Here is a 27063-nt window from a genome sequence, read left to right on the forward strand (position 1 = left end):
GATTATTAGAGCAGCATTTTAAAATATGTCAAGGGGCTGGAAATGGGTGAGATTTGACGATGCCTTTTAAAGTTATTGTTGAAATGGAACTCCTCAAAAGAGCCTGTCTTAAGAAGGCATGTGCAGCTTTCCCTGGGCATATTTACACAGAGACTGTCCATTGAAACTGTACTCGATGGATTGGAATAATTACGAAACTCTGTTTTGCCCTTGTCAGTGTTCCAAAGGCACTAAAATTACTAACCATTTCCAAAGCAACGATTCCTTCTCATTCGTCAAGTGGCAAAATGACTGACTTACACAAGCTGAAAAATTAATTGTCCTCTTCCCCTTCCCCCCCAAAGAAACAATAAAATGAATTCCTTCTCTCCAAAATGATGCTGTTTAATTGCTCTGGTTCCCAGGCAAAAAAATGTGTTGAATGCTTAAAGCTGCTGAAGAATTACTCCTTCAAGTCCCTGTGACGACAAATGTAAAAGCATACAGGAGCCTACAGGCAAAATCTTACTCAGTAGAGTGCTCCCTGTGTTCTTGTGCTTCCACACTTAAAGGGAAATGATATTTGGGTCACTGAGCTTTAAGTAGCCCAGGGGTTATAGATACAGCTTCACCGTATGATTAGAATTCCACTTGGGCTTAAACCACTGATGCTGACAAGGTTTCCCATGATAAGTGGGAAGTTACAGCAAAGGAAATTGCTGATTTGTATTTATCAGTATTAACCAGACCAGCTTCATGTATCCATTATTTTCAAACGTTGCAGAGCACAGGTTCTGAGTGTGTCAGCCTCTCCTCTTTCACCAGCACTGTAAGTGAGAGCAAAAGTGTTGCTAAATCAGATTCTGTCTTTGTTAATATTTCACACATACACCAAAATGTCTCTGGGAAGGGGGGGTATTTTGATGGAGAAGGCAAATGGCCTGCATCAGTTTCAGGGGATGACAATCGGATCCTATGTTCTGGTTTTGTGAAATACCAGCATTATTTTGTTTTAATCAAAAAATTAAATTCTTGCACTGTAATGGTCTAATAACTGAACTGTGTTTTTGTCCTCCAGAAAGCCTAATGAATTTTGATAAAGAACAACAAGTCTACTTTGCCAAGAAAATTATTCAGCTAGTTCCTCAGAATTAGTGATTGCTTATTAATGTACACAGTTACAAGATCTGTCCTCTTGGAGTTTAACAGCAGCTGCATAAATTTGTATTTCTCGTAAGCTTTGAAAGAGTGATCTCCAGGCAATGTGCTGTTAATGTCATGCTAATGCAAATATGAAAACAGGAAGAAAGTTAGATTATCCAAAGTGGGGTTGGTAAGTGATGTCTGTTACAGCACTTTATAAATAATAACCCATAAAAGTGTGCTTTGCCTTCCAGTAGTTCACAGCAAGATGATAGGCAGGCAAAAAGGAAGGTCTGAACTGATCCTACTGTATGTTACAAGTAAAGCATAGCTCCATGCCCACTAATGATGTTGATTTTTCTGTATCTTGCAAATCTACTGTTCTGCACTCACAAACACACGGACTCCTTCCCTGTGTTCTCAGACTCCAGCCCTGCTGCCAAGAGAGCTCATCAAACAAAATAATTTTTTTTATGGAAAATGTCAAAGAAGGGGGGAAATCTATTTTTTTTTATGGAGAATTTCTTCCCCCCAGAGGAAATTCAAAAAATCCAAATATATTTCAATTTGGAAACGCTGCTGTGGTGCCACATGCTGCCATGCTCCTTCGTAGGCTGGCATCCCTCGTTGGACTCCATCTCCGATCGTGCATTGTTAATGTGGAGGAGGTGCCTCTGGCCATGGTACACCATGGCAGATGTAGGCCACCAGAGGAGCTTGGCCCACAGCGGAGAATGGTAGCATGAGGCTGCATTTCTAAAATTCAAATCCCCAGAAAGCTTCTTGGGGAAAACTTAATTCAGTCAAACCCCCAATTTTCTGTCGAAAAACAATTTCTGGGTAAAAATCTCAACCAGGCATAGCTGTAAAGCCTCTAGAAATGCTTTTCCCTACTTCCCACTCCCATACCTTGTTCCTATGGGCTTGGTTCAGCTAGTGATTGTGCTCCAGTGGCTCGCTCTGCCATCCAAACACAGTCTAAAACACATGCCATCACCTCTCAACAAAATGACAGTGGCACCGGTCATGGCGTCAGGCAAGATCCCTGCCTTGACACCAGTTAGGATACAGGCTGTGGACAGAAAGAAGGAGCAGGGATGGTTTAATTTTGGGAGTTGCCAGCTCTAGACCATCTTTGCCCACCATCATCAGAAGGGACACAGATAAGTTCTGAGAATAATGTTGGGGGCATTCTCTGGCCTGTGCTACACAGGAAGTCCCACTAGATGATCACAGTGGTCCCTTCTGGCCTTGGAATGGATGAATAGGTTCTCCTACAATACCCAGCAAAAGCATTCCTAGAGCGCCACAGTTTGCTGTAGCACTATAAATGGTGGGATAGACCTCCAGAGGTCTGAGTCATTGTGGACACTGGCCCATTACAGCAACTACCTTGTTGTTTAGCAGCGTGGTCTCTCTCTCTCTCTCTCTCTCTCTCTCTCATGTTGGGCTGACTTGAGGGAAGTAACTCCAGGTTGAATCACTCAAATGAACTCTATAGTGTGGACACATCAGAAGTGAGATAGGAAAGGGGAAAAAAACACATTTATAGAGGAGGTTCCTTATCACAGAATAAAAAGAGGCCATTTCTTCAATTTACAACATTTCAGTGACTTAAAGGGACAAAATCAGTGGATCACACCTACCAGCAGAGGGTCTTCCTTGGATGGCACAGAGTAGGCTGTACTGGCACTATGCTGTGCCCCTCAAAGCTCCTCTGGTAGGGCTTTGCCAAAGGTGTGGCCAAGAGCAGTGCTGAACTTGGTCTGTTCTCAGCTGATGCAACGGAACCTAGGGCTGTTTCATTTAAGCATAAATTGGAGCAACAGGTGGCTGGTCCTAGACTATAGGAGGCAAAAAGTCACCTTCCTGTAACCTCCTCTATCTCCCTGTTCCGGCACTGAGCCTGCTTTGTCTGGAAGTGGCCTACCGGGCCATAGAGCAGTGCGCAGAAAGAAAGGAAATGGATTGTGTATCCTCTGTTTCTCTTAAGATCACTGTCTTTTGACAACAGAAAGGCAAAGATTTGGGGGGAAGATTCACCCAGCTGCAATGACTTAATCTCCATTCTTCATCTGAAATCTTTTTGGCCTTTATATTCTCTGTGATGGCATATATATATATATATATATATATATATATATATGAGCTGGATTCCCACACCACTGTATCAGTGGAGTCTCTCCTGACATGACTCAGGTTAGACTGGGAAGAGAATCAGGACCTTCATTTTTACTATAACTGGGAAAAACAGTGGGGAAGGGGGTGCAATCAAGCATTTCACTTTTTCTGGTACCCCTAGTAGGCTCCAGCAGTTGCCAACGTGTTTAGTGCCTTTATAACTCAAGTAGAGAAAGAGGAGCAATTTAGGAAAGCAAACAGGCGGCTTGGCTGCTATCCAGCATCAGCACTTTTAAAACACTCCCAGTGCCCATCTGGAGGCCTGACAATGTCATGGGGAAAATGTCCAAAGGTTGACTTGGTTTTAGTCCTAAAAATCTGAACAGATTTCTTATATCACTAATGAACTCAGACCAGAGTTCCCTGGGAATTAACCATCCTTAATTCTCCCACTCATTGGTTAATCCCGAGGAAATATCCAGTACACTGATCATTATTACTTAATTAAAATGGAATTACCAGACAGTCAGAATGGTAAGTACAGGTATTGGTTTAAGAAAGCATATTAGTTTAGGGGGAATCCATGAAATGGCTGAGTTTGACCCATTAGATCTGCTCTGGTAGTTCAGAGGCAGCAGCATAAAATTAAGACCTTTGGAGTAATCCAAGTGACCCACAATCAGAAACACCTAATTGGAATCTACCCTAAAGGAACAGGAGTTTATCCCTGTATCTTTCAACAGTTCCATCCTCTCTTTCTTTAAATCCTCACCTACCACAATGGAAATTGGACCTAATGTAGGTTAAATTCACTTTGGGTGCTATCAGTCACTGAAGTAAAAATGAAGCATGTGCCATATGGTTAGGGAATTTGCCTAACGTGCCCTAATTAATAAGAGGCTCATAAATCAGAAATCAATGTAGCATTAAGTGCTCATCCTAGGGAAGCTAAAAGGGGTATAATCTTGTGGCTGTTATGCTCATGGATATTAATGAATGTTTATAAAGGATTTCATTAAAGGGGAAAGGGAAACTGCTGAAAATGACCCTATTATTGCGACAGTGATGTATCTGAATATGTCCATTTGTTCGTGTATTGAAAGTAATGAGCAGATGCAGAAGTTTTTTCTCTTTACCTTGGTAACTGAAAATGACACAGATAATAAACTCTCCTGTGTTGCAAGAATAGCTTAACTCTGGCCTAATATATGTAGGCTTGGCAGAATTGAATTTTTATAATTTTGAGAGATAATATCAATGTTTCTTTTAAAGCATTTTTCTATTTTTATCGATTTTTTTAAAAAAAAATTATTTTGACAGTTGTGGGAAATTGGGGGTAGTATAAACAATAATTATTTAATGACGGATGTTGAGATTCAAAATGGTAAAGCTTTTGTAACCATTCAAACACAAATTGTCAACACCACATATCAAAATATACAAAGTAAATATACTTAATTCAAGCTCTAACAAGTTTTCAAGCAGTGTTTTTCTTACTTGGCCTCGCTGTACGTTGCAATTCTCATTGATGGAAATATTTTTTCTTTGGCTTGTGTGTGTACAGTGAAATTGAGATTTACCAACATTTACAAATAAAAATCGAATCCTGCCAAGCCTGCTGATGCATTGTGTTGGAATGATCGGTTCATTGAAACCATATTGTTGAATTCAGTTAAAACTTTCATTGAATTAAACAAACAGAACACAAAGTGTTAAAACGTCCTTTGAAAACAAGAAAGCAGACATAAATTAAGCTGATTGCAATGCACTAATCACTCTGGTTTTTAATTTGACCATTTCTGCTGTTCTGATTTCTGTTTTTGAAGAGAGGTTTGTTCACATGATGGAGGTTGCTACCATCTCTTACTGCATTCTAAAAAAATCAAATCAAATCAGAAATAACCTTGAACATCAGGCATTGGGTAAAGGGAATAGGGGACAGTACATCAGCTGGAAATTATTGCTGTGAGGTATGGACATTATATACTAGCTGCTTTTTCCTACCTTCTCCTATGTTCTTGTCTGTCTTTCTACTTCTACTTATTATTGGAACTGGCTGAAAATCTCTTTTTTTTTTTCCCAAAATGTTTTTCCAACAGAAAATGGCTTTTGGATTAAATGGAAACTTTTGCAAGCATTTCTATTTTCTGTTGAAATGTTCAGATTTTTGTCCAGTCATGTGCGTAAGTGCTGCATCTGAGTGCTCAAACATCTCCCTGATACATCACCAGTAAATGATTGGATGTCTTGTGCTTCTTTTCCAGATGACTTTTTGTGTAGTAAATTGGCCAAATTTGCAGATATTTCGGTGCCCTGGCATTTTGCATTCCAGTTCAACACAGTATTTTCTATCAGAAATGCCCATCTTTTCCTTTAGGTGCTCTGAATAATGACTGATAGCAATCATTTGTATTGCTGGTGCATGTGTTAAATCTTTGGGTATAGAATCTTCGTACAGTGGTTGGCATCCTGTTACCTGATTGGGGCTCTCTAGGTTCTACTGAAATACACGTGATAAAACCTCTAGAAATGCCCATTCATATTCTACCCTAAAGCAAGCTGAAGGGATTGTTCTGTGTATGATAGAATTTCTCTTGGCTGGTGATGATAGGAAATCAGTGTTCAGTATTAGCTGCTGCTTTTACCGGGGTTTTGTTCCTAGAATAAAGCAGACATTCCAGTCTGTCTCTTGGACCCCAGACTAAACTTGTTTATAACCAGTATCTGTGCTCCTTTCTGTAGCCACAGTGGCTGTAAGGTAGTAGAAGCAGTGAGACCATTACAGCAAGAACCAAGAATCCCTGGCAATTAACAGACTAGCTCAGTGGGGACAAATTAATTCAAATAATCTCCCCAGGAGGCAGTGTCTGAAGAGCAAACCCCTAGATCTGGCATGTCAGTATCTGACCTCTCACAGTTGTCCACACTCCCAGGGAATCCAACTGCAACCCCTCAAACCAAAACAAGGCAATCTACATGACAGCCCTAGCTGAAACACTGTACCATTCTTCCCTCTCTTTGTGTTACAATGGATTACAAAATACACACCAGCTTCCTGGGTATTTGCTGAACTATTACAGTAGGAGGCTATGAATCTGCTTCACAGATGTTTGCTTTTCTGGTAGATTACCGAAACCAAGGACTTACCCATGTGCATTTCTTTGTTCACATTAAATGAAGCCAGGAGCTAAATACTTGAAGGTCAGTACTGAAAGTGCTATTAAATATTTAGTGTACTGTATTTAGCATTCTGACCTATCTTGTTTTCAAGTCTTAAAAAAGCTTGACACCACCTCCTAGTGGACACAAGAAACCCCTACATTAAGGTCTGAAATTTCAGTGTGGCTTTACAAAAAGGAGAGAACAAAGGAAAAAGAAATGTCTGCAAGTCTTATGCCCTAATTAAGAGACCAGACAGACAATCCCTTGGCTGCTGTACACAGACCGTTTTAGATCAAGCAGCATGTAGAATAGTTTTATACACTCAGTAAACAAAGACTGGGGAATTTTTTACAATTTCACTGGGGAGAAGAAACTAACACAAGAGACTGATGTGCATTAATAGATCTGTGTGCTGTAGTCACCAAGTGAACTGTGCATTTTAAAAATCTTTCAGTTTTCTCTCTGCAAATAGAGGATAACATAGGGTTGTGCAAACAACTGACTTTTTGGTTTACTGGACAGAGCAAGAAGATGGGAGTGGGGGGAATCTGTGTCGAAACAAAAAAAATTTTTTTTAAAAAGTTTCCTTTAATTTTTGATGTTTTTAACCTTTTTTTAGAATGTTTTTTTAAAATATAATTGAGTGATTTCCAAAATGAAAAGTCAGATTTTCTTTCAAAATGCTGAAATGAACCATTTTGACAGTTATTAAACTTTTTATTTGACAGAAACAATTTGCAAAAATTGACCCAAATTCATGAATTGTTTTGGTCATCCCGAATCTGCATTTTTCAGCAAAAAAATAAACAAAACTACCTGCAAAATACAGGTTTGCACAAGAAAATTTCGCCCATCTCCAGAAAAAAAAAGATGATTCCTAAAAGTTTTCTTATAGAAATTTTTACTCCCAGTGGAGAGAAATCACGTTCTAAGATGCAAAGTGGTTATTACACTTTCAGTGTTCCTATTCTCTAAGCTACTATATGTGGTTATCTAGAATATTTAAAAACAAAAATCAAAAACAAAAAAACATGCCATGCTCAATATGACTTCAGAAGTTTCGGTAGAAGGAAGAACCCCAAGATCCAATTATCAATTTCATGAGTGTACCCTCATGCTATCATAAATGTTCCTCACCAGAAATTTCTAGTGTAAATTGTTTCCTTTCCCCCAAAGGGTTTAGTAACTTCTACGGGTAGTTGAGAACTTAGGCACTAAACGAGTGGATTTTATTTTTATTTATTATTTTCCACTTATGATGCAACTAACAGCCTACCTCCAGGAGCATTTACAATGATATAAATAAAAGCATTAGTCTGTCAGACTTTCCTAAGTAGTGCAAACCCATCAGCTAAACAAACCCTGAAGCCTCTTCACACAATTCCATTAGAAAGAGGCTGGCTAAAGCCTGTACAAAGTGTTACACTGCAGAATCGAAGGCTGTTGTACAGCTAAAGGGAAAGGCATTTGTTGTATTTGTTTCTTTATATATGAATAGTTCAGCAATAGTTGCTGGGAGTGTCCTAGAATGGAAAGAATAGGAATCTTTTCCTCTGGAAAGCAAGAGGAAGTATAAAATTGTAGCACTGACCTCAGCATGGCTGATATCTGATTTACCATGAAATATAAGTGGTCCAGGTCATTACAGCAAGCATCTATTTTTGTATCTCAGATGCATATTTGTCCTCATGGTAATGGTGTTTGAATTGACCCTACCCAGTAATGCATTTATTCTTTCAATTTACCCTGGTGATTCACACCCCCCCCAACTAAATCAATCTCATGCATCAAACAGAAAATATCAAACTCTTATCCTACATCTTTCACTGTAACTGTAATACACCTGCATGTTATAGGAGTTTGAACCCAAAGAAAGCTTTCTTTCTCCTCAAAGCCATCTCTTTGTTTCGAGCTAGTTCTCGGCAGCACCTTTTGATCATTGTAGAGATTCCATGCTGTAGAATTGCTAGGAGTTGTTGGTAATATCCTGAGGAAATCAACATCATTTAGATTTGTTTTGCACATTTAACCAGGCATGTACGAACCACAGAGAAGTAGGAGAAAATGAAATCTGATCTCTGAAGCAAGCCACAAGAGAGCTGAGTTACTAAAAAGCCTGTCCTCTTTGCTGACGTTTGAGTTATGCAAATGAGCTGTGCATTCTCTCTTAACATGAGTTTACTTCTTAAGATGACTAGAATTGTTGCTGATCCTGTATTTCTCTCTTACAGACTGGTCGGATTGAACCAAACTACCCAAAAGTCTGCGGTCACCAGGGCAATGTGCTTGACATCAAGTGGAATCCTTTTATCGAAAACATCATAGCTTCTTGCTCAGAAGACACCTCGGTGAGTAAAAATGATTTGAGCTGATGTCTCCTTTGACATAAAATCTTCAGCGGGAGCAGAATGTGAACATCCTGCATTCCTCTCAGACGGTGGGAAAAGCACTTTGTCAAGCTTATAGGGTTATCATGGGCTCCATCTGTCCTGAGTGAGTCATACCATGCTCACTTTATTGGCATGTAATTTTTGGCTCCAGTCGTGGGGTTGGGGGAAGGTATCAACAATGAAGCAATAGAGACATTTGTGCTGCCAGAGATCTAATACTAGAGGGTTGAGACACTGGCTATCTTGCAAAGTGTGTATGTGGGTGAGAGAGAGAGAGAGAGAGATTTCTTTTTAAAGGTTAAATAGTCACATATACAAAAATTTGAAGTGACTGGATGAGGTGACTAGCAATATGCCCCAACCGTGACTCTTAACTGTTTTGTTAGTTCCGCCATGTTGATTTGGATTTTTCTCAAGGGTTTTTGTCACTCTGGTTTCTCGTCCTTTCTCTGAGGGGCAAAACCTGGTTCGTGATCCTTGAGGAAGAAGGAATTGAAAGGAGGGATTTGATGGACAGCTTGTGGGAATGGGCTGTAATCCCAGGGCCCATATGGAAGACGGTCCAGAAAGGAGAGGGAGGAGATATTCATACAGCTTGGCTGGAGGGAGGAGGTGGGAAAGGAGGGAGCAGAGACAGATGAGCAAAAAGGCAGGAGGCAACAAAGCAACTTGAATTGGTGTCACAAAAGTAGTGACTTCCCCATCTCTTCATCCATCACCGGGGATCATCAGAGACCAAGGTGACTTAGGAAAGACAGCCTCCTTCTCCCGCACACAAACACCTGGCCTCGTGCGTTTTCCCCCACTGTATTAAATGTGGGTAGTGCTGCAAGCTAAGGACAGGTCAGGGGAACAGCCCCAGTAACCACAAGGAGGGAGGAAGGGAGAGGGGGGTCGTTTTGGAAGAAACAAATACTTGAAACACAAATCAACCACAAGCTATTTCCAAACCTTGGAATGATTTCTAGGGGCTTCTGGTTCAGCCTGCTGAGAAGGAGGGCTCAGGCCAAGCCGCTGGCTATGTGTGAGAGAAGGAGATGTTCCCTGCTCGCATAGTTGTGGTGATTTCTGAACTCGCCTTTTCCATTCACAAGAGCTCCTGTTCAGATGTCTTCCTGCCCCCATCACCTTTCCTGTCTCTCCCTAGCTCATAAGGTTTCCTGCACTGAAGCATCCACATTCATCATCCATCTATAGATACTACGAACAGCAGGTATCCTCCACCTCCTGTGAGAAACATTAAGGGGGAAGGAAGAGGAAAGGGTATTCTCCTGTTTCAAACCTCTTGCCTATTTTCCCCTTCCCAGGAGCACTCCTCCTTCCCCAATCTAACAGATTCTGCCAGCACAGGGAGGGTCCTGAGCCAAAGGCAGACCATTCTGCCCCTCCTGTAAAGCCCTAACCAAATTCCTGTGTCTGACTCAACTTTGTCAAGGCCATAAGCATCCTCGCAAGGGGAGGTGTGGCTTCAGTGCATGGCTGGTGCAGATAAGCTGGGGCCACCTGGCAAAGTCCCTCGGGTCTCCATACTAGGCAGCTGAAAGAGGAATGGGGCCCATGTTCCATGCAGGCTGGTGGAAAGAAGAGACTGGTAGTTGTTAAGACTGCTGAAGAAAACTGGCATGTGCAGAAAGGAGGGGGATGGCAGACCTAGGGGAAGCAGGTCTGTTCTACCGGTAAAAGCTGGAGTAAATTAGAAGGCTCTGGAGCTGTGTGCTGCAGTTTACGTGGCTTATGTTAGCATTTCTGTTGTCTTTCTTTATGCCCTCTAGAAAACAGACTCGGGTGTTTAAGTGCTTCTGATTTTAACTGTGAAATTTTAAATGACACATTTATGCAGCTTACAATGAGCTCTGACCTGGCGTTTTATGTAAAGCTGGTGCTGTTTCTGGCTGAATCCAGTTCCCTCTGCTCTACAGTGATGTCATTTATGGTTGTAGTAGTGTTCTTTTTATAGCCATGCTGCAGATAAGCAGTAGGGCTGTGAACAAGGATTTCTTGTTTCCACCCAACAGCTATTATTAATCCTTCTTACTATCAAAGACCACAGAGGCTGCAACTATTCTAGTGTCTAGAGCTATATCACATAAGAGTGGGGGAAAGGTAGTCTTACAATGTGGTGAAGGCTGAGCCAGGCCATCTTTATGTGGCTGCTGTTTGCCTCCACTTCATTGCTTTCTGGATACTAACATTTCCCTCTGGAATAGTGCATTGCACTAAAAAGCTGCCTTTGTACAAAGTAGTATGTGAAAGTTTAGCTTCTTCTACAGAGCAGAAATGGGAATTTGTGGTGACCTAGTTCTTAGTGGTTACAGTTCTGCCTCCGTAGATCTTATAACATCTCTATATATCAGAGAGACAAGGTCGGTGAAGGAATATCTTTTATTGGGCCAACTTGTGTTAGTGAAAAAGACAAGCTTTTGAGCAACACAGATCTCTTATTAGTTCTGAAAAATGGGGGAGAAAATCAGTTTGGGTAGAACTGAAATGGAAATTTTTTGGACTTTTTGGTAAATCAAAAAGTCTGGTCAAGTCAAATGTTTGTTTCAGGTATTTTTAACCTTTTTTAATAAAAGAAGGAAATGAAGGGTTAGATCAGGGATCGGCAACATTTGGCACGCGGCCCATCAGGGAAAGCCCCTGGCGGGCCAGACTGGTTTGTTTACCTGCCGTGTCCGCAGGTTCGGCCGATCGCAGCTCCCACTGGCCACGGTTCACCGTCCGCAGGAAGCTGCTGAATCCAGGCCCCCTCCCGCCCTGTGCATTTTAAAGGGGAGTCAAAAGGATGTTAAAGCACTGCACAACTGACTCACTAATCCACATTACTTTGATACTTGTAAGTACCATTTGTTCTGTAGCTTGCCAAGGGTCAGATTCTGCTCTCAGATCCACTGTTGTAAATTTGGGGTAACCCCGTTAACTTGGATATTCAATGATGTAAATGTCAGAATTTGGCCCAGCAGGTTCAGTCTCTGGAATTTAGCATAATCACTGGAATACTCCTGGGACCTGAGATTAAAATGCCAGCAGGCTCAACCGGCCTAACGTCAAGCTTTCCCTCTGGACCTTACCCATCATTGGCACAAACACTTTTGTTTTACTGCTTTTTATAAAGTATCTAGGGATTTTTATGAATGCTGGAAGCACGTCAGTTAATTTGCCAATTCCTCTCCCACTTAAACACGATGGGCCTGATTCTAGTCTTCCTTGTGCTGGTATAAATCTGGAGTAACTCCATTTAAAAAGGTTTCAGAGTAGCAGCCGTGTTAGTCTGTATTCGCAAAAAGAAAAGGAGTACTTGTGGCACCTTAGAGATGGATGCAGCCGATGAAGTGAGCTGTAGCTCACGAAAGCTTATGCTCTAATAAATTTGTTAGTCTCTAAGGTGCCACAAGTACTCCTTTTCTTTTTCCATTTAAAAAAACAACCTTCCACACAAACTTTCTCCTGGCTGGACTTTACAAAAACTAGACAAACCATTTACAACACACACTTTGCTTCATTACAAACGAAGAAGGACCCTAAACTATCCCCACTACTACATGCCACAAGGGGCCACAACAGTGGTTCCCTTAACCCACCCAGCAATATTTTTAATCTATCCAACTATACTTTTAGCCCAGCAGAAAAATCTGTCCTATCTCGGGGCCTCTCCTTCTGCCCCTCCATCCCCATGAACATGATACAGTTCTGTGGTGACCTAGAATCCTATTTTCGACATCTGCGACTCAAGGAATATTTCCAACACACCTCTGAACAACATACTAACCCACAGAGACCTTCCTACCAAGACTACAAAAAGAAGGATACTGGGTGGACTCCTCCCGAAGGTCGAAACAACAGACTGGACTTCTACATAGAGTGCTTCCGCCGACGTGCACGGGCTGAAATTGTGGAAAAGCAGCATCATTTGCCCCACAACCTCAGCTGTGCAGAACACAATGCCATCCACATGAAACTCCCTGAAAAAGCACAAGAACAAATCCGCACAGACACACCCCTGGAACCCCGACCTGGGGTATTCTATCTGCTACCCAAAATCCATAAACCTGGAAATCCTGGACGCCCCATCATCTCAGGCATTGGCACCCTGACAGCAGGATTGTCTGGCTATGTAGACTCCCTCCTCAGGCCCTACACTACCAGCACTCCCAGCCATCTTCAAGACACCACTGACTTCCTGAGGAAACTACAATCCATCGGTGATCTTCCTAAAAACACCATCCTAGCCACTATGGATGTAGAAGCCTCTACACCGACATTCCACACAAAGGTGGACTACAAGCCATCAGGAACAGTATCCCCGATAATGTCATGGCAAACCTGGTGGCTGAACTTTGTGACTTTGTCCTCACCCATCACTATTTCACATTTGGGGACAATGTATACCTTCAAATCAGTGACACTGCTATGGGTACCCACATGGCCCCACAGTATGCCAACATTTTTATGGCTGACTTAGAACAACGCTTCCTCAGCTCTCGTCCCCTCATGCCCCTACTCTACTTGCGCTACATTGATGACATCTTCATCATGTGGACCCATGGAAAAGAAGCCCTCAAGGAATTCCACCAGGATTTCAACAATTTCCATCCCACCATCAACCTCAGCCTGGACCAGTCCACACAAGAGATCCACTTCCTGGACACTACAGTACTAATAAGCGATGGTCACATAAACACCACCCTATACCAGAAACCTACTGACCGCTATACTTACCTACATGCCTCCAGCTTTCATCCAGACCACACCACAGCACACGATCCAGCCAAACTCTACGATACAACCGCATTTGCTCCAACCTCTGACAGAGACAAACACCTACAAGATCTCTATCAAACATTCTTACAACTACAATACCCACCTGCCGAAATGAAGAAACAGATTGACCCAGAGCCAGAAGAGTACCCAGAAGTTACCTACTACAGGACAGGCCCAACAAAGAAAATAATAGAACACCACTAGCCATCACCTTCAGCCCCCAACTAAAACCTCTCCAATGCATCATCAAGGATCTACAACCTATCCTGAAGGACGACCCATCACTCTCACAGATCTTGGGAGACAGGCCAGTCCTTGCTTACAGACAGCCCCCCAACCTGAAGCAAATACTCACCAGCAACCACACACTACACAACAAAAACACTAATCCAGGAACCTATCATTGCAACAAAGTCTGTTGCCAACTGTGTCCACATATCTATTCAGGGGACACCATCATAGGGCCTAATCACATCAGCCACACTATCAGAGGCTCGTTCACCTGCACATCTACCAATGTGATATATGCCATCATGTGCCAGCAATGCCCCTCTGCCATGTACATTGGCCAAACTGGACAGTCTCTACATAAAAGATTAAATGGACACAAATCAGAATTCAAGAATTATAAATTCAAAAACCAGTCGGAGAACACTTCAGTCTCTCTGGTCACTCAATTACAGACCTAAAAGTGGCAATTCTTCAACAAAAAAACTTCAAAAACAGACTCCAACGAGAGACTGCTGAATTGGAATTAATTTGCAAACTGGACACCGTTAAATTAGGCTTGAATAGAGACTGGGAGTGGATGTGTCATTACACAAAGTAAAACTATTTCCCCATGTTTATTCCCCCACACACACACACTGTTCCTCACACGTTCTTGTTAACTGCTGGAAATGGCCCACCTTCATTATCACTACAGAAGGTTTTTTTTCTCTCCTGCTGGTAATAGCTCACCTTACCTGATCACTCTCGTTACAGTGTGTATGGTAACACCCACTGTTTCATGTTCTCTGTGTATATAAAATCTCCCCAATGTATTGTCCACTGCGTGCATCCAATGAAGTGATCTGTAGCTCGATATGAAAGCTTATGCTCAAATAAATTTGTTAGTCTCTAAGGTGCCACAAGTACTCCTTTTCTTTTTCCATTTAAAGCAGTGGATCTACACTGCTCTACAACTGGTGTAAATGTGGGGGCAAGGCAGGCCTATGTGTTTCTGTTTATATCAGTACTTGACCAGCCACGCTGGAATGGGAGACCCTCTTCATGTCTTGTCCATTCAAGTAGCTGATTTCTTTAATACTCAGTAGCTTGGATTTTGTGGTATATAGATGTCTCTCCTTGCATGCTTTCTCCATACTGCAAATCTCCAGCGGTTCTTAGGATCGTCTGTTTGGTTCAAATTAGGTTTTTCAAGTCTCCTATATATTGTCCTTATCTTTCAATTAGCCTTTCATTCTCTTTGTACCATCTCATTTGGTGCAATCCAGAGATCAATGTCTTATACATCTTAAAGTAGAAAACATCCAGGGCCGGGCTCAAAACATATGGTTCTAAGGCTGGTTTTGTGTGGCTCCTCCACTGCAGATCAGCGAACTAACAAGTTCAGGGCTATACTCCAGCGTGTCCTCTCCTCGCAGACAGTCAATCCTGTTTGATAGGCTGTAGTACTGACTGTTCAGGTGGTATGCTCCATTCTTTCCTTACACTACCCTCAAATTAGTCCAATGAGATGCACCATTTCTGTCCTATCAGAGATGACAATTTTTACAGCTTCATTTTTGTCTCCTTGCAAGTAGCCTGAGCTTTTTTGCAACCATCTCTCTGACTCGTATGTTATGCATTCCATCAGGCACAGATAAAACAGGCTTCTTGCAAATATTTTATCGAGTGCATTGGACCAGCTTCGTCAGTAATACTCTGGAAAATTGCCTCTTGAAGATTCAAACACTGTCCCATTAGCTTGAAAATAGCTCTCCGCCAAACTCGTTATCAAATGGGTTCCCACCATACCACTGCCTTCTCCCCTTAGCTTTTCTAATTGCTTAGTGCTCACCCTGAATTCTCTCGAGTGATACCAAATACCAGAATTCTCCAAAATGTAACCAACTCTCCTTTTTAAAAAAAAAATAAAAAAATCCTTCAACTTGCTCTCCCGCCTGCTCTCTGTCACCATCGCTGCCCTATTTATCATCCTGTCCCGTCTCCAGTTCACCCAGCCTCCAACTCATACAGCTGGTCCTCCTGGCTCTTCTCACTCCCGCTGAGCCTAAATCCAGCCATATGTTATGAGGGAGACTCTTATTCCTTGATCTTTCTGAGCATATTAATTTGTCTTTCTAAATCTGAAATCTTATCTCCATTCTGCAGCTAAATAAGGGGGATGCTCTTTGTTTTTTTGTGAGCCTTTTCTCATTGGGTCTTCACATGAATGAAGCAAAATGCAGGGCTATTTCAGAAAGGTGCATTCCTTGCTTTCATTCTTGCCTCATTTAGGTCTTTAAAAATTAAAAGAAGACAGTTTATTTCCTTGCTTCTCCTCCCAAATCAGGGTGGCGAAAAGTCACTTTTTCTTTTCTGAGTTCTTGCAATACCTTCTTGATGACAAAATGTAAGGAATAAAATTGCATGATTTTGCAACGAATGCACCTTGTTAGCAAAGCTTGCACGTGCCAAGAACTTCAGGAAAACAAACACAACTAAATGTTCCTCTCTTTACTTTTGTGTTGATAACACTGGCAATAAACTTTGCCATCCATGCAGTGTGTATACAGTAAATGACAGCCGTGTTTTGCTGCCTATCTACCAAAGGGGTAAATATTTCTCATTCTTCTCTGCCTTGTCCTAAGTCTGTATCCTAACTCCAGGGAACTGATGCAGGAAGTTGTGAACGATGTATTAAACAAAATCTCCCCAGGGCTGAGAAAGAAATGCAGGCCACATGATGCTACAAAAAGAAGCACAATCTCTTGTTGTATCAGCCAAGATGCAACTGCGGGGAAGCGGGGGAGGGGGGAGACACACACTCCCATCAGCCCAAGTTATCTCAAAGTGAAAATAGTGGCAATACTTCTAGTGTTTTTTAAATAAAGTATTTTCCCTCTGTAAAGATGACTCAAAGCATCCAGTTGTTTTCAGGGGAGAGTCTCACTGAATCTCAATGAATCCTTCTGTTGAACCAGTGAAATAGCCTCTAACATCCTAGCTAAACTTTAGAATAATTTATTTCTAATTTTTCTCTTGAGTTTGTGTTTGTCCTACTTGACAGATCTCCCCCACTCCAATCCACAAAGATATGTTGTCTTTTTTATAGTCAGAGGCCAGCTAAAATGGCTGCTTGTATTGGAGCTGCTCCTCCCAATCAAGTAATAGCAAAACTCACCTAGACGTCACTGAGAACAGGGCTGCTGAAACCTTTGGGCTTGGTCAGAGTAGTGGCTTTGGAAGAAGGTGACTCCTTTACTCCAGCAAAACTTCCCCAGGCTAGAAAAGGAGACACCAACCCGTGACCTTCTCTTATTCTGGTGTCTGTTTGGCACATCTTTACCGCTATCAGCTCAATTCATTGTGGCTTTATTGGCATGACAAGTGACACGTGTTGGCAGAGTATAGGGAAAAGCCAAGAGTGTCTGTCAGGAACCAGGGCTACATGCTGTGTTTGGGGGTTGATCAGGTGTCCATTTATCATTACTGTCCATTCCAGATCTGCCAGTCACCTAGATAATATAGAAAAAAAAACTACATTGAAACATCCTTCAAGTCCTTTTCTCAAACTGCCTTCCTGGACTCTGACAGGGGAGGCAAAAAGCAAACTAAATTGATTGTACAATGCATGTGATGTTACCTGTCTGTCTTAATGGGAACCACTTAATTTTGCTGTAATATAGAGTTGCTATGAGAAATACGCTTTGCACATGGGATGAAAGCATTCAATAGGAGCAGTCTGTGGTCAGGTGGGAAAATAACTAGAGTGCAGTGATTTAACCTGCTGATCTGAAATATGCAAGTGTATGTGCAAGACCTGCTCTCATCTTGAAGTCCTTAGTACTGATTCCTTAAGAAGGTCATGTGAGACAAATTGGATTGACTTTTCCTTCCTCTTACATGTTTGTGCAGATAGGGGGATGGTGTCTTTTTTAACTGCAGTTTTTAGAGTATTCTATTTCCTGCTTCTTTCAATAACTGGCTTGTCTTTTGCTGTCGATTATGGGCAGAACTCTGAAAATTTTGTGCTATTAGCTCTTTGATAGCCCCATTGAATTCAATGGAATTCACAGATTCATAGATATTAAGGTCAGAAGGGACCATTATGATGATCTAGTCTGACCTCCTGCACAACGCAGGCCACAGAATATCTCCCATTATTTACAGGACTAGATCTTGTATCTGGTCTTCATTGAAAAGAATCAGGTATTGACTGCTTTCCAGGGCCAGATAACTATTGGGGAGTGGAGCGAGGATGAAGGAGAAGGAAGGAGGGAACAAACATGCACATGGGCATAAAGGGATGACACAAGGGTGCTGCCATTGGGCACATTCAGGTCTATTTTTAATTCCCTTCTGGCATTTGGAGACCAAGTTGATTAAGGAACCACAGATGGATTTAGTCAATGAAGATTCCCCTGCATCCCAAGTGGAGAGAACAAGACCCTTATAAATCTCTAAAATAAGGACAAAGGTTTTTCCTCCCAATAACCTTTGCTCATCCTGTCCTTTCAGGTCCGGATATGGGAAATCCCAGAGGGTGGCTTGAAGCGGAACATGACAGAAGCTGTTCTAGAGCTCTATGGTCATAGCCGACGGGTTGGCCTCGTTGAGTGGCACCCGACCACCAACAATATCTTGTTCAGTGCAGGATACGACTATAAGGTGAACTATTCTGGAGGATTTGTACTAAACCCCTCAGCTGCAGTTGGAGACTAGCATTTATTAAGGCCATGTGTGGCTTTAAAGGGTAAAATCGTGGCTGGCCTCACTGTTCGTTTGGCAGCAGTTTCTCTAATAGTCAGTTTATCCTCAGATCTTTCTTCCAATCTCTTTCTCTGCTTTTGAAGTGTCAGTACACAAAATGGAAATGCATTTGAGATCAGAGGTTCTTTTGCTGATGCTGATGGTTTAGCGTATCTCTCTGTGTATGCCTTTAACCTTAGTGGGAATTCCCTATTGTCTAAATAATATTCCATGCCATATCTGTGTCAGATTATAGCTTCCCCAATTGACGTTGTGTCATACCTAGTCTTAATGACTTGCTTGCTTCATAATGATTATGTAAAACAGAAGTACAAGAATATAGCTAGCACTGAAATCTTCGGGTTTTTTCTCTAATGGATTTTTGAAAGGATTCTTCTACATTCTCCAATCATCACAGATCATTCCTGTTTTCTGACACTCTGCTCTGAAAAGAAACTGTAAAAATGGCCTTATAGGGTTCCATGTGTATTATTTCCCTGACTCCATAGCAATTTTGCTCACTTCATAGATAAGAGGTAATGAGGGGCATCACTTGGACTGTAAAACACTTACTCCTGGTGGTCATACGTCATAACAACGGAACCCCTAGGTTGAGTTTGCAGGACTGGCAGTTAGAAGAATCATGGGTTTTTTTATTTATAAGCTGAGCCAAGGTTGGCATGAAATTAAATGAGATAATGAACATGGAACCCCATGATGCCATTTTCAGTCATTTCTGAGAGTAGGTTTGACCCAGAGAGATTCTTTATCTTCCTCCATGTGAAACAAAAGATGGCAATAAGAATTGGGTACAATTATCACAGTATGTCCTGCTGGTGGCAATAACTGCCTGGAGTGCAAGAGAGAGGCTTGCTTCTTAAGGGCTGGGTTCAGATAACTTTATTCACATTAAAGCAAAGGGACCACTTGTGAAATGAGATGACATATGAGTGGGGGGGACTGGAATTTGGCCCCAAATTAGGAGTACATTTAAAATGCCGAGCCAAAGGTTTGGAAAATGTGGTCTTCCATGCAGGTGTGTTTCCAGGCAGTCTGTACCCTGGAGTTATGAATATGTCCCCCCTCCCCTCCGCAGCTAGCAGCAGCATCAGTGTTAACTTAATTCTGCCCCATTTCCCTCAGGTTCTGATATGGAACCTGGACATTGGAGAGCCCGTGAAGATGATAGATTGTCACACAGATGTCATTCTCTGCATGTCCTTCAATACCGATGGCAGCCTGCTGTCCACCACCTGCAAAGACAAGAAGCTGCGAGTCATTGAGCCGCGTTCGGGCAAAGTCCTTCAGGTGAAGAGCTGATTTGTCAAGAGTCAGTCCTAAGCACCAGTCACAAGAAGTAAATCCATTATTTTTGACAAATACAAATTTGACCCTAGGTTTTAAAGAGTGGCTTTATTTGGGATTTCCCATTTGAGTGCATTCCTCCCCTAATGTGCAACCAGGGTAGAGTTAGGGGCAAGGGGAAGTAGCCCTTTAAGCCTAACGTACGGTAAGGTAAACAGTCCTTGTACGATACTGAATTGTCACAAAATACATCTGATATTCAGGAAGTGACAACATGTCACAAATGTCCGCCTCTGAATCTAGCTCTCCACATTCAGAGAATGTTTCTGTTTCTTATCATTGTTAAGCTGAGACAATAGAAAGGATTCAACACTCTCCTAGTCAGAGATACAGGACTTTTAATCTTTTATTAATCAAAGTTTTATGGGAAATAGTAGAGAGTTCTGGAAAGCCACAGAACCAGTTTTGGAAGAAAAGCTTAATTGTCTTTGTCAATTGTGGATTATTCTAGAAAGTTCAGGGAAGGCTAGGTTTTATTTTTACAAAACAGCATTTTGCCTATCCATTCCAGATAGCATGAACCCCCATTTTCACCGGTGCAGCCTGAGCCATAGCTGGTTAACATGAAAGTTGCATTTTGCAGTAGAGGAGTAAGAGGAATGGTGGAGGTTGAAAGCTTGCTATGAAGTGGCTCTCTTGGGATAAGAATGGAGTCTTTCCCCATAGTCAGTATAGAGATTAGACAAGGAGGAAGGGATCTACCTTTGGGATATGACAGCAGAGACACCAGGAACTGAGATCCTAACATGGGGAAGAATCCTCCCTTGAGTATCACTCTCCTTGAAATCCTAGAGCTGGCATTTTCACTGATCTATGCTAAGCACCATGCGTAGGAAGACATCTGAAATGTGTGGCTGTTCACTGCATGTAGCACAGACAATGTCTTCTTCCAGGAAGCCAGCTGTAAGAACCATCGTGTGAACCGGGTGGTCTTTCTAGGTAACGTGAAGCGACTTCTAACGACTGGAGTCTCAAGGTGGAATACGAGGCAGATTGCACTCTGGGATCAGGTCAGCAAATAGATCGCTGGAAGCCGTTCCTTCCCAAGAAAGGAGCATGATTGATTGGTTAAAATAGAGGCCTAGGAAATAGGTGATCTGGGTTCTGCTCTAACGGTGTGAGTATGGTACAAGTAGACCTACCCAAGCAAGCTTTGATCTAGCTAGGTTGGGTCCCAAAGCAGGGAAGCTTCGCTAGTGCATGCTTCTGTGCGGGCTGCTCAAGCCCACCTGCAATTTGTAGGAACAGCCCACTCTGTTGCAGCTTCACGGCTCCAGGACCCACTCTAGCTAGATTAAAACTAGCTCTTCTGTAATACTGCCTGTGATTACAGCGTAGATAGATCCTAAGTCTGAGGAGTCCAGAGACCTGGGGTCTAGTCCCTGCTCCGCTGCATATGTAGGGTGATTATTGGCAAGGTACCTACTCTCTCCATGCCACAGTTTATCTCATCTGCACATTGAGAAAACCTGCCTAGCTTGCAACTGTTTTATGCAACTGCAAAGTGCTCTGAGAAGCCCGGCTGGGACGTGCTATGATCAGTCGTGTGGGGCTGTCAAAGGGGCTGACAGGTGCATAGGCACCCAACTCCCACAGAGACTCTCGATAGGAATCCAACGCCTAACTCAGCTCTTACAGACTTTCCAGTGAAGCTGAGCGCCCAGCTCCTTCAGGTCTCTTTGAATAGCCCAGCCTCTTGTATTAAGATAACTATTTAATTCAGGGAGAGCAGCAGATACATATACAGCAGATTCTTTATTCCTTCCTGTTCCCTAGCAGAATTCTACAAAGATCTTTATGTAACTTTTAAAAACTCTGCCAGTTGCTATGGAGATCTGACTAGACATGACACGTTGGGGAATTTGAATTCTGAATTCACAAGATTAATTAAAGCAGATGCAAATTTACCATATTCATCCCAGCAAGCATTTGTACCCTCCCCTCTGACTCCACGCACGATATTCTGGACCGACGGGTTTCAGACTGCAGATGCGCCTGCCCCTGTTCACTTGGGTGGTAGAAGCTGCAGATAGTGGAAAGTTAATGTCCCGTGACTCAGGCTGGGCTGGAGGGAGATGACAGATTAGTCCAGTCCTATCTGTCAGCTTGCCAGTGAACACCATGGATACCTACTTGGCTCTGACTGCCACAGGGGTAGGGTGAGGAAACAGAAATACGTGGGTGAGGCAGCTGATCTGTTCGGGAGGCATCTTGTATAAACTCAAGGATGAAGGGAGAAACCAGATCCATTTGGGGCTTTGTGACATATAAAATTGAAACCAAGGATGTCTGGGTTCCCCTCTAAATCCAAGAGGCAGTACACTCTCCCCAGGCAACTGTGCAGCCTGACCCTTATAAGATCTTCCTATAGTATGGCTGGATTTGCATTTAAAAAACAAAGAAAGGTGCTGAGCAGTTCTCTGGCTTCTGCCCCGAAGGCATCTCAGCTCAATAGAGCATCATAGCCCATACGGCAGCATTGGGCACAACAGCCATGGAGTCAAAGCTCCAGAGAGGATGCAGCATTCTTCCCCCACTTCATCCGGCCCTTCTCCCTGTAGGCAGTGTGCACCCTGGAGAGTGTGGCTCGGTGAGCGCATTGGACTGTGGCAGTCCCTGGTCCTTGGGGGTGGGGGTGAGGGGCAAGAGAGAGAGCTCCTTGCACCCTCCTGTTTTCCTTCTCCACGCCCCTCACTCTGTGCTCTCGGCCCAGGCACAAATCTGCCCCAAATTGGTCCTTAAAATATACACACGCCTCCAGCCTCACTGAAATGCAGCCACACAGAAATGGCTCCAGGGGCAGGGGAGGAGGGGTGTGACTGGACCCCCTTAAAACCCTTACTCTGAGAGCCCCAGAGCCCACTCAGCCTTACAGGGTGACCCACTGAGTGCCCTGCAAGAGGTGACCTTAAGCAGACATGCTCCTTATTCTGTGTGTACATGACCAGGTCCGTTAGCCCTCTCTCCCTCTCGCCTCTGGCTTGTGGGACATGGAAATCCCATGGCACCCTTTGGGAGGGACAGCGGTTTGCTTCAGCTTTTCTGGGACAAAACCCATCCCTCAGCCTGCTGCTCCTGTTGCTCCTTCATGGGTTTTGCTTTCATGTTCCATGCAACCTCTAACCCTTGCTGATCCATAAAGCGATTTTCTCTTTGTTCAGGAAGACCTGGCCATGCCCCTCATAGAGGAGGAGATCGATGGGCTGTCGGGGCTCTTGTTTCCTTTCTACGATGCTGATACGCACATGTTGTATTTGGCTGGAAAGGTGCGTTGGCTTTACTGAGGGTAATAGGCAATATACTGCGTATCCTGTTATTCTCAAGACTGATGTGTCTCTTGCACACTTGAGAATGGATCATCTCCCAAATAACCCATTGGAGAAGGCAAGCAAAGGGGCCTCTCTCAGACGAGCAGAGCATGGGGTTATTTGGGGCTTTTATAAATAATTATTACAATTAAACAGTTGGGGCTAGATGCTGATATTGCTTTCACCAGTGCAAATTTGGAGCAACTGCACTAAAGACTTTGGATTTACACTAAAGTAACAAGAAAAGGAGTACTCGTGTCACCTTAGAGACTAAGGTGCCACAAGTACTCCTTTTCTTTTTTCAGAGTAGCAGCTGTGTTAGTCTGTATTCGCAAAAAGAAAAGGAGTACTTGTGGCACCTTAGAGACTAACAAATTTATCTGAGCATAAGCTTTCGTGAGCTACAGCTCACTTCATTGGATGCATTTGGTGGAAAATACAGAGGGGAGATTTATATACACACACGGAGAACATCCGATGAAGTGAGCTGTAGCTCACGGAAGTTTATGCTCAAATAAATTTGTTAGTCTCTAAGGTGCCACAAGTACTCCTTTTCTTTTTGCGAGCCATTGTTTCATGTTCTCTGTGTGTGTATATAAATCTCCCCTATGTATTTTCCACCAAATGCATCCGATGAAGTGAGCTGTAACGAAAGCTTATGCTCAAATAAATTTGTTAGTCTCTAAGGTGCCACAAGTACTCCTTTTCTTTTTCTTTTTGCAAGTAAAGACTAACATGGCTGCTACTCTGAAACTAATGTAACAGGAACCAGCCTTTGACCACTGACTTTTAAAGGTTCTTGATTTTTTTGCACTTCACTGGTGTTGCTTGTTTTGTGAAGTCCAAATCCAAGTCCAAAGTCCAACAGACACCTCTATGGTGGGGCACACTTCTCAAATGGCCCCCCAAAAGCACCTGTGCACCCTGGAGGGTGTGGCTTGGTGCACACATGCACACACTTCTCCTCAATCACACTAGCTTGTGCACAAAGCTCCACCTAAGTGAAAAGACCTGCAGATACTATAGGGCATTTAAGAGACCCTTTAAAAAGTAAACACATTTATTTCCTATGGGCTGCACGTAGGACTCGATCTCAAGTCAGCATATGGCCCCGAGTAGAGAAGCACCAGGTGTACTTTGCCATCAGTGTTCATAAAGGCCACAATCAAGAAAGAAGGCTGTGGTGGTTAAAAAACAGACCTGGGTTGAGGGGAAGAGGGATACAAGAAGTAATCTCTGGCCAGTGGAGTTAAGGATAATAACAAGGATAATATACTGTAAGTATATTAGGAACAAAAAGAATCCTAATAATGGTCCTGGTTCATAGCTAGGTGGAAATGGTAGAATTATCAATAATACTGGAGAGGAAGACGTGTTTAATAAATGTTTCTAGTCTGTATTGGTGGGGGGAGGGACGGGAAATGATGTTGTCATATCACATAATGATGACACTTTCCATTCCACTAGTGTCTCAGGAGGATGTTAAACAGCAACTAGTGAAGTTAGGCACTTTTTAAATCAGCAGGTCCAGATAACTGGCATCCAAGAGTTTTTTTAAAACTGGCTGAAGAGCTCACTAGACTGTTAATATTGATTTTTTTTTCAGTAAGTCTTGGAAAACTGAGGAAGTTTAAAAAAGAATGGAAGAAAGTTAATGTGCCAATATTTTAAAAGGGTAGATGGGATGACCTGGGTAGTTATAGGCCTGACAGTTTGACATTGATCCTGGGCAAGATAATGGAGCAGCTGCTATGGGACTTGAATAATAAAAAAAATTAAAGTAGGGTTATACAATTAATGCCAATCAACATGAGTTTATGAAACACAGACCCTGTAAAATTAACTTTATATCTTTTTTTTATTAGATTACAATTTTGGTTGGTAATGGTAATAGTATTAGTGTAATATTTTAGACTTCTCTCAGGCATTTCACTTGGTACAGCACAACACATTGATTGAAAAAATAGAATGATACAAAATTAACATGGCACACATAAAAGGATTCAAAACTGGCTAACTGATAGATCTCAAAATGTAACTGCAAATGGGGAATCATCATCCAGTGGGTGCATTTCTAGTAGGGTACCATGTGGATGAGTTCTTGGCCTGATGCTACTTAATATTTTTATCAAATGACCTGAAGAAAAGAAAATCATCACCGAGAAAGTTTGCACATGACAAAAAATTAGGGGTGTGATAATTAATGAAGAGGACGGGTTACTGATACAGAAATCGGGATTGCTTGGTAACCAGGCGCAAGCAAATGATATGCTTAATATGGCTAAATGTAAATGTGTGCATCTAGGAACAAAGAATGTCGGCCATACTTCTAGGATGGGGACTCTATCCTGGAAAGCAGTGACTCTAAAAAGGATTTGGAGGTTGTGGTGGATAATCAGCTGAAAATGAGCTCCCAGTATGATGCTGTGGCCAAAAGGGTTAATGTGATCCTTGGATACATAAACAGGCATCTTGAGTAGGAGTAGAGAGGGTTTTTCACCTCTGTATTTGGCACTGGTGTAACTGCTGCTGGAATATTGAGTCCAGTTCTGGTTCCCACAATTCAAGAAGGATGCTGATAAATTGGAGAGGGTTCAGAGAAGAGGCATGAGCTTGATTAAAGGATTAGAAAACATGTCTTATATTCAAGGAGCTCAATCTATTTGCGTTAACAAAGAGAAGGCTAAAGTGTGACTTAATCAGTCTATAAATACCTACAAGGTGAACATAAGAATGGCCATACTGGGTCAGACCAAAGGTTCATCTAACCCAGTATCCTGTCTACCGACAGTGGCCGATGCCAGGTGGTTCAGAGGGAATGAATAGAAAAGGTAATCATCAAGTGATCCATCCCTGCCCATCCTGGCTAATAGCCATTGATGGACCTATCCTCCATTAATTTATCTAGTTCTTTTTTGAACCCTGTTATAGTCTTGGCCTTCACAACATCCTCTGGCAAGGAGTTCCACAGGTTGACTGTGCGTTGTGTGAAAAAAATACTTCCTTTTGTTGTTTTAAACCTGCTACCTATTAATTTCATTTGTTGGCCCCTAGTTCTTGTGTTATGAGAAGGAATAAATAACACATCCTTATTTACTTTCTCCACACTAGTATTGATTTTATAGACCTCTATCAGATCCTCCCTTAGTTGTCTATTTTCCAAGCTGAAAAGTCCCAGTCTTATTTATCTCTCCTCATACGGCAGCCGTTCCATACCCCAATCATTTTTGTTGCCCTTTTCTTAACCTTTTCCAATTCCAATATATCTTTTTTTGAGAGTCCTGGTACATTTTTTAGTACTTTATCCTCCTTCCATTGTGAGAGAACTAAACTAGATAACCACATCTGCATGCGGTATTCAAAATGTGGGCATACCATGGATTTATATAGAGGCAATATGATATTTTCTGTCTTATTATCTATCCCTTTTTTAATGATTCCCAACATTCTGTTCACTTTTTTTTGACTGCTGCTGCACATTTAGTGGATGTTTTCAGAGAACTATCCACAAGGACTCCAAGATCTCTTTCTTGAGTGGTAACCGCTAATTTAGACCCCATCATTTTATATGTACCGTTGGGATGATGTTTTCCAATGTGCGTTACTTTGCATTCATCAACGCTGAATTTCATCTGACATTTTGTTGCCCAGTCACCTCGTTTTTTGAGATCACTTTATAGCTCTTCCCAGTCTGCTTTGGACTTAACCATCTTGAGTAGTTTTGTATGATCTGCAAATTTTGCCACCTCACTGTTTACCCCTTTTTCCAGATCATCTATGAATACGTTGAATAGGACTTGGCCCAGTACAGACCCCTGGGGGACACCACCATTTACCTCTCTCCATTCTGAAAACTGACCATTTATTCCTACCCTTTG

General features: G+C 42.3%; 1 protein-coding gene across 2 annotated transcripts in view; it reads left to right on the plus strand.

Annotated features, from left to right (window-relative positions):
- The window catches only part of CORO2B (coronin 2B), a 142513-nt gene that overhangs the window by 106691 nt on the left and 8759 nt on the right, over nt 1–27063 (plus strand). For both annotated transcript variants that reach the window (XM_038420378.2, XM_043493725.1), the window contains exons 3-7: nt 8637–8753; nt 18282–18431; nt 19656–19820; nt 20771–20887; nt 23039–23143. In XM_038420378.2, the coding sequence (XP_038276306.1) occupies nt 8637–8753; nt 18282–18431; nt 19656–19820; nt 20771–20887; nt 23039–23143 (654 nt within the window). The remainder of the gene's footprint in view (nt 1–8636; nt 8754–18281; nt 18432–19655; nt 19821–20770; nt 20888–23038; nt 23144–27063) is intronic.

This window comes from Dermochelys coriacea, chromosome 10 (assembly GCF_009764565.3).
Source record: "Dermochelys coriacea isolate rDerCor1 chromosome 10, rDerCor1.pri.v4, whole genome shotgun sequence".
NCBI classification, from domain to species: domain Eukaryota; kingdom Metazoa; phylum Chordata; order Testudines; family Dermochelyidae; genus Dermochelys; species Dermochelys coriacea.